This window comes from Meles meles, chromosome 16 (assembly GCF_922984935.1).
Source record: "Meles meles chromosome 16, mMelMel3.1 paternal haplotype, whole genome shotgun sequence".
NCBI lineage: Eukaryota > Metazoa > Chordata > Mammalia > Carnivora > Mustelidae > Meles > Meles meles.
The window spans coordinates 19,674,339-19,689,063 of NC_060081.1; the positions used below are offsets into that span (position 1 = coordinate 19,674,339).

Sequence of the window (14,725 nt, forward strand, 5' to 3'; positions counted from 1 at the left end):
TGAGCCGAAGGCAGCGGCTTAACCCACTGAGCCACCCAGGCGCCTTTACTTATTTATTTGACAGAGATCACAAGTAGGAAGAGAGAGGGGAGGAAGCAGGCTCCCTGCTCAGCAGAAAGCCCGGTGATGTGGGGCTCTATCCCAGGACCCTGAGATCATGACCTGAGCCAAAGGCAGAGACTTTAGCCCACTGAGCCACCCAGGTGCCCCTGGTGCTAGGTTTTTTTTTTTTTTTTTTTAATTTCTTTGACAGAGAGAAATCACAACTAGGCAGAGAGGCAGGCAGAGAGAGAGGAGGAAGCAGGCTCCCTGCCAAGCAGAGAGCCCCATGCGGGGCTCGATCCCAGGACCCTGGGACCATGACCCTGGGACCATGACCCGAGCTGAAGGCAGAGGCTTTAACCCACTGAGCCACCCAGGTGCCCCTGGTGCTAGGTTTTTATTTGAAAAGGATTATCCCCAAAGTTGTGGAATGTAGGGTCCAAGTTGGAAATGGTCCTTTATTAAAGGATTTCATTCTGTTTGGTGCTAATGTGTACTGTGAGCCTTCAAGAGTGGAATTTAGCAATGTAGTGTTTATTGGTCTTTTTTGACCACAGTACATGTGGCCTTAACACCCTCCTGGAATATTCAGAAGTGTTGGGGAGTTTCAAATTTTCATCCTATCTCTTGGATATAGTCACATTTCAAAGCTACTGGTCAGTTATACCTCAATTAAAAAACAAAACTAATCTCATCCCCCAGAGCCACCAGTACTAATATTCTGATATATGTGATATCAATTTTTGCTATAAACAAAAAATAGGCTGTCTTAGCACCTTGCTTTCATTTACTTCAGAATCATGGGAGATCTCTCCTAAAACTCAGTTCTCAACCATGACCCTATTCCCAGCATAAATTTACAGCTAAATCCCACTGGAAGTGTCTTCCATCGCATTACATACGGATTCTCCAGTTGAGCAGCAGTGTGGATACAACTTGGAAAAGCATCAGGCATCACTGTTTTCATTATTTCACTTTACAGCTTTTAGTTACCCCCATCGTATTCCTATCAGATGAAAAAGCTCTAATTTAGTTATAGTATTTAAGCTGTTTCCAACTTTTTCTATTGTAAATCCAAGATTAAAGATCATTATAAACAAGTCTCCACAGCTTCTGGATCCCTCTCGAAAGACTGATTTACAAGATTAAAGGGTGCCCATGTCCTCTAGGGTGTACACCTTTCTGAACAGTCGCTGTACAGACAAAGAGCCCACTTCTGAGTGTGTGTTGAAAGTTCCTGGAGTCACTGTTGGTAGTATGTTCTCCGACTAGAAGGGCTAAACTACCTTTCCTTATAATCTGCTTCTAATGGTATGATGTGGTTTTCTCTAAGAACTTAGTATGAGGTCTAAAAAAAATGCATTCTACTTCCATCCTGGTTATGTTGCCATATATACTTTTAATTCCAGAGAGAATTTATCCAGTTCTGTAAGACTCTGTACAGTATGTTCCATGAAGATCCAGAAGAAAATGATTTATATCAAGCCATTGCCACGGTAACCACGCTGCTGCTGCAGATCGGGGAAGTGGGGCAGCGAAGTAGCAGCTCTGGAAGCTGCTCCCAGGAATGTGGGGAGGAGCTGCGGGCTTCAGCTCTTTTTCCAGAGCAGGACTCGGTTTTTGCAGATGCTAGCCCTGGGAGGACTGCCCAGGACTCCCAGACATTTCCTGAAGAGGCAGAAGGGGACTGGACTGTGTCCCTTGAACATATTTTAGCTTCACTTCTGACTGAACAGTCACTAGTCAACTTTTTTGAAAAGCCACTGGACATTAAATCCAAACTTGAAAATGCCAAGATCAATCAGTACAGTCTCAAAACTCTGGAAATGAGCCGCCAATCACAGCCTGAACTCAAGCTGGGTAACCTGTAGCAAGAGAGCAGTTTGTGGAGGGGAGTCTGCCATACCAAAGCACGGGAATAGTTTTGTGGGTTGTCAGCCCTAAAATCCAGATTTTAGTCAAAATCATTCCGAGTGTATTTTACACAAGCTGGGTATCTGGAGAAGCAACCTGATAGTCACAGCTGTGGCCAGGGGAACTGATGCAACTCTCAAGCATCTCTGTTTATTCTTTGAGAATTATTAGCTGGATATTACCAGAGCTACAGGGTATCCATACATTAGTTCCCTTGGTGCTGTGACTTGCAAATTTCACTTCTATCAGATTTGCTGAGATTTCAGGGCACTTGTGCTGCGATGCTAGTATGATTTCGTTCTCAGATGGAACACAAGAGTCAGATGTATACTAAACCACAGACAAAAGCTCAAGCTCTCATTTTTCACTTGGATAATGGGAGAGGTCACAAATCAAGTTCACTTTCAAGATCCAAGAGCGACTCTGTGCAATTGTATTTGGCTTTTTTGCACTAATTTTGTTTCAATGCTGGTAATTGAAACCATTTTAATATATTTGGTTGTATTCACTTTGTCCTTCCAAAAATGTGTACAAACCATGCTTTCAATGTTGGCCTCCAAGTTTTTTAATAAAGAAATTTTTATATTGACTTGGTTCTTGCTTATATTTTATACTTGTGTCTAGAAGGATCTCTTGCCACTCCCGTGTTCTCTATGAGCTGTGCTATACACTGTAAGTGGTCCTCAACCCCCACTGTGCTTACATACTACCCTCAACCTGGGGGCTTCAAAGAGGGACCTCTCTATAGCAGCATTCAGTATGTTGGGGTGTAAGCACTACAGAAATCTAATCCTTGTGATACTTTGCTTTCAGGCTGAATTTCGCTGATTTCCCCCCCTCTGTGATTCAGGTCCATGTAAACTGGAATTAAAAACACTTCAGGGGGCAATTACAAAAAGGTAAGCTGTACATATAGTATGAATTGTACACCTAAGCCATAATCTCGTTACCCATCAAAAATCAGACTATTCTAGGGACGCCTGGGTGGCTCAGTTGGTTAAGCGGCTGCCTTCGGCTCAGGTCATGATCCCAGCGTCCTGGGATCGAGTCCCACATCGGGCTCCTTGCTTGGCAGGGAACCTGCCTCTCCCTCTCCCTCTGCCTGCCTCTCTGCCTACTTGTGATCTCTGTCTCTGACAAAATCTTAAAAAAAAAATGACTATTCTATACCTTTAGACAAGCATACTCAATACAAACAGCTCAGGGATATACTACACCAAATATTATTTCATTAAATCTATCAACTGCATCACTTAAATGTGTTCAAATGTGAACAGTGGCCAATGCTAATTGAGTTCTAGATGCCAGTCTCTAGAAAAATGTTCCTTAGAATTAACAGTATACCTCCAATGTCCCAGATACCTAAAATGTTTTCTTAGGCCAGGCGGCACTTCCATAACACCTTCGAAAACATGCTTAGGCTCTATGCAAATGCTCAGAAACCCCAGGGGCTGGGAAGGGGCACTGGCATGCCGTTAAGGAAAGGCTCTCCAAATGATCCTATGTAATTGGGAACTGCAGTGATCTTACAGTTGACTCTTGTACTACATGGGTGCACTTATATGGGGATTTTTTTGGATGGAGTACTGTAAATATATTTCCTCATGATTTAATATTTTTTTTCTAGAACTAGATTACTTTACTGGTAAATTTTAGGTAGTTGACTATGTGGGAATCCGTGCCTCTAATCTCTATGCTCTTCAAGAGTCAACTGTATACTACAACTATAAACAGAAAATCAGAACATAAAGCAACTTTATACCTTTATTTGACAATCAGCAATTAGTTTTCATCCACATTAACTGTCTGTAGATCTGCAAAAGAAGAGGCGGCCAGTCAACTTCCATACCACACTTCACGCCTGAACACTGCAAAAAACTTTTCTTGAAGGGTTTCGGCTAGTATTTTGGGAACTTTTTACAACCCAGATATCGACCTGTTTTGTATCCTCCTCCACTTCTCCACACCGTGACACGAAGGTTTATTGATTATGCCTGTTACCCATTTCCTTATTAAAAGGATGCTGGGCATACAGAAGCACAATTAAGTATTTAAGACATATAATTCGGGTTTTCAAAGGGTAAGGATGGCTTTTTTAATCCGAACAGCTTTGCAGGATGAAGTAAAACTTACTTTTGAAAGTGGTGACAGGTACATAGGTGACCAGTGTGTAGAGCTTGTTTGGGGAATCTTCATCCTCGTTACGTTTTCTGGACAACCGCACACGGATGCGGTATGGAACGTTCCTAATGCAAATATGAATGTGCTGCTAAAGTCAATGTCTCCTATCAAGAAAATAGCTGCCAACAGTATTGACAGCTCCTAGCCCCCCATCTGTCACATGCTTCTAATCTGTCCTGAATCTGAATCTGCTCAAGCTACAGGTCCAGTCCCCTGGAACTGTCCAGCCACAGATGGATGTTACATGCTACCATCTCAGGATGTACCCGTTTCAGCAGACAGCAACCGCTAATACTCAACCTACGCAGAAACATGGGCCCAAACAGGCTAGGTCTTTCTCCTCTTACCACTAGTACCCCCATCTTGGTTAGGTTTGTCTATGTTCAGTGCTGATTTGCAGAAACACCACTCTGCGGGCTACATTCAACACAGAAGACTAAAGACTCTTCGATTCCCCTACCTTACATACACAAGCCCCTCCTCTCACTCAACCACAGTGGCATTATTGTGGCCTATCTCCTTTCATTGGTCTGAGGACACAAAGCATTCCAAAACTCAAAGGACTCCTTTTGGCTTTTGTGACACCACTCCCCACCTTCCCCATCATCTTAAGGAACCTCTTTGGCTACACCTCCTCTGCGTGAATGCTCAATGCCAGCACAGTAAAGCTGAATCTCAGACCCCTCTCACCCCACTGATGAAATACTACACAGACACAGACAGTCCCACCAGCCTCCTAATCACCCAGGTCTACTCTAGCACCTTACATCATCCTCCACAGCAAAAACCACACCCCTGCTTGTAAGCATGACTTCTCAACTTTGACACTATTGACAACTGGGCTGGGATATATAGAAAAGTCCCTGACCATGGCAATTCCCAGAAATGACACCAAAAACGCCCCCTGGGGGAAGGTGGGCAAAACTGCCCACTGTTTAAAAAACAAACAAACAAAAAAACCAACACTATGCCGATGATTTCCCATTTTGTCGAGAGATCAATCCAACCTCTTTGCCATGACCTACAAGATGCCACATGGTCTACCTCCTTCCTAACTCTATCCTCATTGACTGTTCAAATCTTATTCTACTCTACTTTCACCAACCTGTTCCCAGCTCACAGCAAGTTTGTTCTCTGTGCAATGCTCTTGCTCAACCCTCACACTGCTGGCTCCTCCATCATCTGGGTCCGTTCCAATACCACATCAAAGGGCTTCCCTGCAGATGCTACCCCACCCTTTGAAGCCATCATCACATTTTAAGGAAATACTTCCATATGCATTAGCTAATTACTGAACTTACACAGACTGTGTAGAATTGGTTAAAAGCTATTGTAATTATACAAGTTTTGTAAGAAAAATTTGTAACAAATAGCTTTAGCACCTTATTCCTTTGGCCCAGACAGCTTTGTTGAGCCTTGTGTCAATGCGCACATCTGGAGTTCCCATCTCCTTCATGGCAAATTTCCGGATCTCTTTGAGTGCCCGAGGGGCACGCTTCTTGAAACCCCTGAGAGTCAAAGTAAATAAATGAATTAAATAAAATATGTAACGTGCTCTGTCCTATTTTCATAAAACAAAATCTAAGCCAAAGCTTAAACAGGAATAATCCCTTTTACACCACAGTATAATGCCCAGCAGCCAGTATTAATACTGGGGACATAGAAAATGCACAATCCACTTTTAGTGATGTGGGAAAGGAGCTTTGTAGACGATCCTAAGAAGTGCTAACGATAGGATATGCTTGAACATAAAACATACATACTATAAAAGTGTCTTCACTTCAAAATACAGATTGTTACATCTTATTTATTTATTTATTTATTTATTTGACAGAGAGAAATCACAAGAGAGGCAGGCAGAGAGAGAGGAAGGGAAGCAGGCTCTCCGCTGAGCAGAGAGCCCGATGCGGGACTCGATCCCAGGACCCTGAGATCATGACCTGAGCCGAAGGCAGCGGCTTAACCCACTGAGCCACCCAGGCGCCCCAGATTGTTACATCTTAAGACATGGCATGTTTTCGGGCATCATTCAATACTAATTCAAAGGTTCATTAACTTGGTCTTGGCTTAAAGAATAGGGATGGGCCTAAAATTGTACACATTTCCTCTCGACAAGAGTTAATTTCAATGAAGCTCTTGGCATGTGTCAGCACGTCATTAATTCATGTCTGTTCCAACTCTTAAGTACTTGTTGTTTTACATGAGGGTACATAAAGTCATTTGAATTTCATGTTTTTAGTTAAACAATGTGAAAAAGCAACAACTTCACATAGGCTGAAATGGTCAACCATTTGGACAAGTGAAGGCTATTTCTCGGGGTGTGGGGGGAAGACCCTGGTCTAAAAAGGTGTCCTACCACCTAAGACTGTGAAGGTCAGAGAAGGGGCCAAGTCAACCTTTCATCTCTGTAACCCAGTGCAGGGCCTGGAACATACTAGCTGCTCTGCTTTTGTTAGATGGAGTGAATTTTATGAAATCCAATGTAAGTAACACACAGAGCATGTTCGAGTTAAATCTGCTCTAAAACCTTCAGTGACTTCACATGCTTGTGAAAGATGACTGCCTTCCCACCCCACTCCGCCTCTTTTATTTATTTTTTTGCAAAATTTTTTTTTTAAAGATTTTTTTTTTTATTTATTTATTTGACAGAGAGAGAGATCACAAGTAGGCAGAGAGGCAGGCAGAGAGAGACAGAGAGGAAGCAGCAGGCTCCCCGCTGAGCAGAGCGCCCAATGTGGGGCTCGATCCCAGAACCCTGGGATCATGACCTGATCTGAAGGCAGAGGCTTTAACCCACTGAGCCACCCAGGCGCCCCCCCCACTCCACCTCTTCTTAGTCTCCCATTCCCTTTGCTCTACCCTCAGCCTCCTTGCTACTTCTAGAACCTGTCAAGCAAGCTCAGTTCATTCACTTAAACACCTGACCATCTAGAAATAAAAGGTGCCTGAATTAACAGCAGTAGGTCCAACAAACAAAATCCAATTATTCAGGTAGCTCATGTAGGTGATACATGGAGTGTATGAGACAGTAGCAAGTACTACAGAGAAAAATAAACCAGGGGAAGAGAGTGAGGGAGCATCAGGGAAAGGGAATGCAGGTTTAAATAAATGGCCAAGATGATACTGGAGTCAAGATGTGCAGATCATGAGAGCAGCCACTTAGGCACCTGTGAGAAAAGCATTCAGGCAGAAGGAAAGAGTAAAAATAAAACCAGCTACCCTGATTCAGGTATGATTAATAAAGTAAGTAGTCAGCTCATGTGGAATCAGAGCAAGAAGTTGGGCTTCTAGAATCTGGATAAGATGGGAAGCCAGGAGGGTTTGAGAGTGGACCAGGTGTTTGGGGGTGAAGGAGAGAACCAGAAGCAGGGAGCTGCTAACTCTAACAATTCAAGTGAGACAGAATGGTGGTGGGACCAGTGCGATTGGTAAAACTGGAAGGTAGAGCCAACAGGACATGCTCACTTGACAATGACCAACACAGGGAAAGCCTCAAGAGATGGGAAAGTTAGGGATAAAGATGAACGCTAGGAGGGGCGCCTAGGTGGCTCAGTGGGTTAAAGCCTCTGCCTTCAGCTCAGGTCATGATCCCAGGGTCGTGGGATCGAGCCCCGCGCCCCTCATCGGGCTCTCTGCTCAGCGGGGAGCCTGCTTCTTCCCCTCTCTCTGCCTACTTGTGATCTCTGTCAAATAAATAAAACCTTTAAAAAAAAAAAAAAAAAAGATGAACGCTAGGAGTTTGGTATGCGATGCCTAAATACCCAAATGAACAGTAGTTGTATGTTTGAGGACTTAAGACTACTTGCTATTACCAAGCATAGATGGAAAAGAGTCCCGGGGTTCATCAACATTAAGAGAATGTTGGAAAGAGGATCAAGAGGATGTGGGGGTGGGCACCTGAGTGGCACAGTCAGTTAAGCATCTGATTCTTGCTTTTGGCTCAGGTCATGAGATCGAGCTCCGCAATGGGCTCCATGCTCAGCATGGAGTCTGCTTAACATTCTTTCTCCCTTTGCACTCCCGCCGCACCCCGCTCGCTCTCTTCCATGTAAATAAATCTTTAAAAAGAGGACATGAGGAAGAACCACAAAGTCAGCAGCTAGAGGAGCAATAAGAAAAGCACAATACTGTGGACTCTTTGGAAGTAAAATAAAACATTTCCACAGAAAAATGAAGAATAAACTATCAATTGTTACCTATTGAGGAGGACTGAGAAATGGCCAAAGGATTCAGGTCTTCACCTGGGGGGTTTATAATAAAGCACAAAGTGCCTGAGAAAAACTTGTTTCACACCTATACTTTTCAAACGTCCCCTCATCTGTGTGGACTTTAAAACAGCACGCCCCTTCACCCAGTGACTGACTTTCCACCTGGCACTTTTTACCATTTCATTTCTAAATTCCCTACTAAGTAAACTAGAAAGATAGGGTCTTCGGGGCGCCTGGGTGGCTCAGTGGGTTAAGCCTCTGCCTTCGGCTCAGGTCATGATCCCAGAGATCTGGGATCGAGCCCCGCATCGGGCTCTCTGCTCTGCAGGGAGCTTGCTTCCCCCTCTCTCTCTGCTTGCCTCTGCCTACTTGTGATCTCTGTCAAATAAATAAAATCTTAAAAAAAAAAAAAAAAAAAAAAAAGATAGGGTCTTCAATTTCCTCATCAATCTGCAGAGTCTAGGACTGTGCCCAATACTCAGTTAAGTGCTTGATATGCTCCCCAAACCAGGGAAGGAAACGTGGTTACTCCCTAGCAGCATTAATGCACAAAGGCATGGGATTTTTGGCCCAGAAGCCATCCTCAGGGACCCCAGGTGAGACACTGCACACAATGTTCCTTGGCTCACGCACGGAAATGCAGTCAGGTACCAGGCCCAATGTGGGTACTACCACACATTTAAATCCCTCATAAAATTAGCTTTTCTAGGGCGCCTGGGTGGCTCAATGGGTTAAGCTAAGCCTCTGCCTTCAGCTCAGGTCATGATCTCAGGGTCCTGGGATCGAGTTCCCCATCGGGCTCTCTGCTTGGCGGGAGCCTGCTTCCTCCTCTCTCTCTGCCTGCCTCTTTGCCTAACTGTGATCTCTCTCTGTCAAATAAATAAATAAATCTTAAAAACAACAACAACAAAAATTAGTTTTCCTGAGATAAGAGAATGCCCAGTACAGGGCAAGAAATTTTTTTCCAGACTTGGGTGCCTCAACAGACTGTTTTGCGGTGTAACATTTGCTATTAAAAACACCAATAATCACTCAAAACACTGCCTTCCATGAGACTGAAGAAGTTGCTGCAATGCACTGTGGATCACACGAGAAATCCAGGTCTGCCAATAACCCCCTTTATGCACAATCTTTCTACAGTGGCTCCCGCTATTAATTCTCAAACAGTGACTATCCCAGGAGTCCAGAGTTAGAGTAAATGAAAAAACTAAGATATACTGTATTCCGTCAGTTAAATAAACATTCTCCCTCATGCATTCAAAATAGTAATGTGAGTGACCCCATCAATCACCAGTGAAAAGAGCCAACTTCAGGAAAATAACAAAGGAAAATTCAAAGGTATTGGTTTGCCTCAACCAAAGTAAAATCATCTCCCTTAGCTAAAACCCTTGGAAGGCATGGCTTGGAGTTCCAGGCTAATAAGGAAAGAGAACAAAAATTTCTCAGACTCTTCAAATTCCTTCCCGGGGCCTCTACTGACTTGCACGCCCCCAGAAATTGCATTACATCAGGTATCAGGATGTCCCTGTTAAGAGGATTCAAAGGCTGACTGGCCTCGAATGGAACACCAGAAAGGGAAATCACTTTGGTTCTTGAGCTGGATGCTGTTACAAAAACTTGCAACAAGAGTGCTGGTATCCTAGAAGGAGAGATTCGTGGTTTTGGTCATTTACTTCTGAACTACCTGCATTTTCTGAGAAAGACCTCACACACAAAAAAACATGACAGACTTCCAACTGTTTCAAAGGAAGACTGAACAAGCGCCTCTCCCCATCACCTCATCATCTTTCAAGTCCACTGCTATTTCAAGATCTATTCAGTGAAAGGGATATGATATCCCTTCTCTGAATATGTATTTACCACTGGCAAATTGTATGTTTAGTGTTACCCAAGATTAAAGTTAAAAAAGAGAGAGAAACATTAACTTTGATGTTTCGTCACTGTATTAGGGGAATCTGGCCTCTCTGCTGGTTGTCTACAGGCCACACTAAGGTAATTTCTCAAAGAAACTTATTTTAATTTTTAATTTTTTATTAACGTATGTCTTACTAGCCCCAGGGGTACAGGTCTGTGAATCGCCAGGTTTACACAATTCACACACTCACCATAGCACATACCTTCCCCAATGTCCATGACCCAACCAACCTCTCTCTCTCCCACTCCCCCAGCAACCCTCAGTTGTTTTGTGAGATTAAGAGTCTCTTATGGCTTGTCTCCCTCCTAATCCCATCTTGTTTCATTTTTTCCTTCCCTACCCCCCCAAAACCCCCCACTTTGCCTCTCAACTTCCTCATATCAGGGAGATTATATGATAATTGTCTAAGAAACTTATTTCTAATGACTTAGTGGGACTCTGGTGGTCCTCTCTATTGTTGATTCTGGTGCTGATGTTCCTGTGTGCAAGAATGTGACTGGAAGAGGAATGGTGAAGGCAAATTCTGTAGGTATACCGTGAAGTACTGTACTTCTCACTAAACAGAGATATATGCATACAAAATTAGGAGCTGGGAAGCAGGGTTACCAACTGGCCAGGTCTCATTACTTTCCTCTGAGGCAATTACTACCAAATTCTCCAGCTGAAGAGGTTTTGGGGAAAAAAGGTCCAGTTAGGGACTTTGCTTCCATCCACTGATAGTTTGAAGACAGTATTAGCCAGAACACAAGGATGTTCCTGTCTTGTTTCTGCACACACTTAGCTCATCCAAAGCTCATCACCATCACGCAAATCTACTTAGAACCACCCCTCAGCCCTGGCACATGACTTTCAGGGGGCCAAGTTAAACCAATCTCAATCTCGCTTCAGGTTTCTGGTTTCTAGGTTGTCAGTCATACGCTACCATTTTACAGAATGGTTGTTAAGGAGACCAGAATTTGTGTGGGTCTTACCTTAACCAGTTAACAAGATTTTTTTTCCTCTCTCCAAAAGGCATGGACTGTAATTCAGCCCATGAATTTCACTAACACTTCCCTCTACTACTGTGAGGAGCTTAATATTGAAATTCTGGCTTTAGACACTTGGTCCTCAAGAGCAGGACAAAAATAAGGGGCTCCAATGTGAAAGTCTATAGGCAGTTCAATTAAAATTTGGTCTTGATTCTGAAGCTCTATTTTTAACCCGACCAGCTGTTGGGCTAGACTGCTATCGCTAACATACTAACCAAAATTTGTGTTCAGGCACTAACAGGCTCCACATTAGTATGCTGTCTTATTTTAACTTTGAGAAAGATTGCCAACAAACTCTACAGCACAGAAAGCAGAGGAGACTCAAAGCCAAACAACTTTCCAGCTTATTTCAATGTTGTTTTTTATGTAAAGATCGGTGTAAAAATACTACCCCAATGCCTGAGAATCTAGATGAGTCACCTTCTCATTTCAATTCTGTATTTGCTTTTGGTGTCTTTTATCTATGGAAACATTTTGTGAACTTTAGAATTAAGGAAAATTACTTAAAGTCCACGTTGAGACTGGAGAATCCTATCCGGTTAGAACCTTGGCAGAACTACTTGAGAAAGTTTTTGCAAACTGGGGCTATAGATTCTGAACCAAAGTAATTCTTTTTTCAGCTTAAGATTACTCTTTCTTGGGGCGCCTGGGTGGCCCAGTGGTTTAAGCCGCTGCCTTCGGCTCAGGTCATGATCTCGGGGTCCTGGGATCGAGTCCCGCATCGGGCTCTCTGCTCCGCGGGGAGCCTGCTTCCTTCTCACTCTCTCTGCCTGCCTCTCTGTCTACTTGTGATCTCTATCTGTCAAATAAATAAATAAAATCTTAAAAAAAAAAAAAAAGATTACTCTTTCTTTACAAGTATGTAGTGATGTCAAATAGGAAATATACATATGTGCTATGGGGGGAAATGGGCTTGCTTGTGGATGTAGATTTTAAATTAGTATTCTACCTTTAAAAAATACTCTAAAAACAGTATTCAAGAGGAGGTTTGGTCTTCATTCTCAGCAGTAAGCATATATGCAGAAGGGGAACAACTCACTAAGCTTAAGGACTGAAAACCAAACCCTAGACAAAGACACCAAAAACTACAACACTCAAAATCATTCTCAATATTCTTGTACATCACAAATCCACAACAGCCGTGTGTCCTTTGCACAAACATTGCCCTGTAACTCCACTGATATGTTCTCTAACAACGGTTTTTCTAGTATTACCACTCAACCAGTAGTAGTACATATTTGGTGGGTCAGGATCTAAAGTATAAAATAATCTTTATTGTTCACATCCTGGGCTGGACACAGCTTTTTAGTTAATATGTTAGCTTTACTGGGTCTAGAGACATTTTCAAAACCTTGCTTTCCTTCCTTTACACATCTTTTACCCTTTAGCCCGGCCAGGTTTACTCAGTTTACAAATCACCAAGTGAAATGTTTTTACCATCACCAAGTTCCCAACTGGCTTTCCCAGAAACTATGATTCAATCTCGTGTTTCCAGCACTTACCCTCCGAGCATTACACACTAAAACCTTATAAACCTTAAACAGGGGGGCGCCTGGGTGGCTCAGTGGGTTAAAGCCTCTGCCTTTGGCTCAGGTCACATCCCAGGGGATGGAGCCCCGAATCAGGCTCTCTGCTCAGCAGGAGGCCTGCTTCCTCCTCTCTCTGCCTGCCTCTGTGCCTACTTGTGATCTCTGTCAAAAAAATAAATAAAATCTTAAAAAAAAAGAAAAACCTTAAACAGGGGCCATGGAATACAGATTTGAGTTTCCAAAGGAAAAATAACCGATTTCAACACCATCTGGCTTTTCGACAACTAGACAGACCTCCGAGTGACAGCCAGACGCATGAGCTCGGGCGCCCCGACCTGCAAGGATACTCACACTCCATGGATGCGCTTGTGAATGTTGATGGTGTATTCTCTGGTCACTACCTCGTTGATGGCAGAACGGCCCTTCTTCTTCTCGCCACCCTTCTTCGCGGGAGCCATCTAAACCCAGCGACAAGGAAGTTCAGAGCAGAGTGGGACCAGCACATGCCAAGTCCTCCCTCCCGAGCCCGGCCTCACGCTGCCACCCTCGGGACGCGTCCGGATGCAGAGGGTTCGGCGAGGCATCTGAAGCCCCAGGTATGGGCAAAGCCAAGCCGGTTACCTGGCGGCCAAAGCACCCGCGCCCCTCAGGGGCTCCCGCCCCGGAAACTCCTGAAGGCTCGGCTCCCCTAAGCCTGGCCAGTCTCCCAGGCTACGGGAGCCCCTCGACAGCGCGGATTCCCGTCCCCCCCGGAACGCGGAGTTCCGGGCCGGCCTAGGAGAAATCTCGCTGTCCCGGTCAGCACAATCCCGAGCGAGGATGGAACCAGATTCCTAAAGCCAGGACGCAGCGCCCATATTTACCCTGCCGTGCCCGGGCTGGAAAGGAAGAGCGCGAGGTATTGTGGGAGAGGGAAAGAAGCGTCACAAGTACAGCTTCCGGGTCGCGTGGAGGCGCTTGGAAGCGGAGACGACGCTGAGACGTAAGCGGCACGCGCCCGGGGAAAAGCGCGCGCACCTCGGGGGCGGGGCCAGTGCCGTGCGGCTGCGTACTCCAGCCTCGCTCTCGGCGCCTGGTTTCTAGCAGTTTAGTTCTCTCCGCGCCCCAAAGGCGCCGCTGGTGCTTTCGCCTTTTGCTCTAAACCTTCGTAAAAAATAAGAGGCAGGCCCACAGCTGGGTGGGAACAGGGCCAGGAAAGGAAGACTCTCCTTTGTTTTTCCCTTTCTCTCATTGATTTGAACACCGTTTGCTGAACCTGAGTGCGGTGCGGTGCCTGGCTGGCGGTCTCAGAGAAGTCGGTCTCGAGACAGCTGCCGCCTTGGCAGGGCTCCCTTTGAGGAGGGGTGCTGCTGAACGCGAGTGCTTAATGTCCCGGACCGTGGAGCCACCCGAGGGTCGTGTCCAGCGCGATGCAGGGGTGGGTCGGGGTGCAGAAAGCAGGGAGGTTTGTGCTGCGCTGGAAGGATGGGCAGGAGGTAGCCAGGCAGAGAAGTGGTGGAGCGAGGCAGGTGAATGGTCTGAAGCACTACGGCTTCCTAGACTAGGCCGGGAGGTGAGATAGTGTGGGGCCTTACTCGGGAATTTGAGTATTACAGGTAATAATGAATCATTGAAATAGTCAGGAGGGCACTGCCACGATCAGATTTGTTTTAGAATCAATTCAGCTACACTGAAGAATAGATTAGGAGCAGAGGGGCAGGATAATAGCAAGGAAACTTGTAGAAAGAAACCACATAATAGAGACAAAGAGGATCTGAATTAAGGCAGTTGCAGCAGGATTAGAAAGAAGCAGACTGATTTTATTGTTAAACAAGAAGGTAAAATCAAGAGGATTTGGAGAGAGAAGACCAGTGTTGAGAAGACTACATGTAAGCGGTGTGGGAGCAGAGGGTGAAGAAATTAGTAACC

General features: G+C 44.7%; 2 protein-coding genes and 1 long non-coding RNA gene across 10 annotated transcripts in view; 2 read left to right on the forward strand and 1 right to left on the reverse strand.

Moving 5' to 3' along the window:
* TBC1D8 (TBC1 domain family member 8) overlaps positions 1 to 1,913 on the forward strand; it is a 102,734-nt gene extending 100,821 nt beyond the window's left edge. For all 7 annotated transcript variants that reach the window (XM_045981725.1, XM_045981729.1, XM_045981726.1 and 4 more), the window contains one exon: positions 1,452 to 1,913. In XM_045981725.1, coding sequence (XP_045837681.1) covers positions 1,452 to 1,913 — 462 coding nt within the window. The remainder of the gene's footprint in view (positions 1 to 1,451) is intronic.
* Positions 110 to 791, forward strand: LOC123927214. Its single transcript, XR_006815388.1, has 2 exons — positions 110 to 203; positions 420 to 791. It is a non-coding gene; the product is annotated as an uncharacterized LOC123927214 (long non-coding RNA).
* Positions 556 to 13,699, reverse strand: RPL31 (ribosomal protein L31). 2 transcript variants are annotated; one of them, XM_045981734.1, is made up of 6 exons: positions 13,681 to 13,699; positions 13,169 to 13,275; positions 5,520 to 5,645; positions 4,090 to 4,202; positions 3,719 to 3,770; positions 556 to 1,048 (listed from the first exon to the last, which is right to left on the reverse strand). In XM_045981734.1, the coding sequence occupies exons 2-5, from the start codon at positions 13,273 to 13,275 to the stop codon at positions 3,739 to 3,741; spliced, it is 378 nt and encodes a 125-aa protein (XP_045837690.1). In that variant the 5' UTR covers positions 13,681 to 13,699; the 3' UTR covers positions 556 to 1,048; positions 3,719 to 3,738. The 2 variants fall into 2 exon arrangements, with proteins under 2 accessions (XP_045837690.1, XP_045837691.1); XM_045981735.1 differs by lacking the exons at positions 556 to 1,048; positions 13,681 to 13,699 and adding an exon at positions 13,439 to 13,457 and having other exon boundaries at positions 3,724 to 3,770.
* Between the last annotated feature and the right edge of the window lie 1,026 nt (positions 13,700 to 14,725).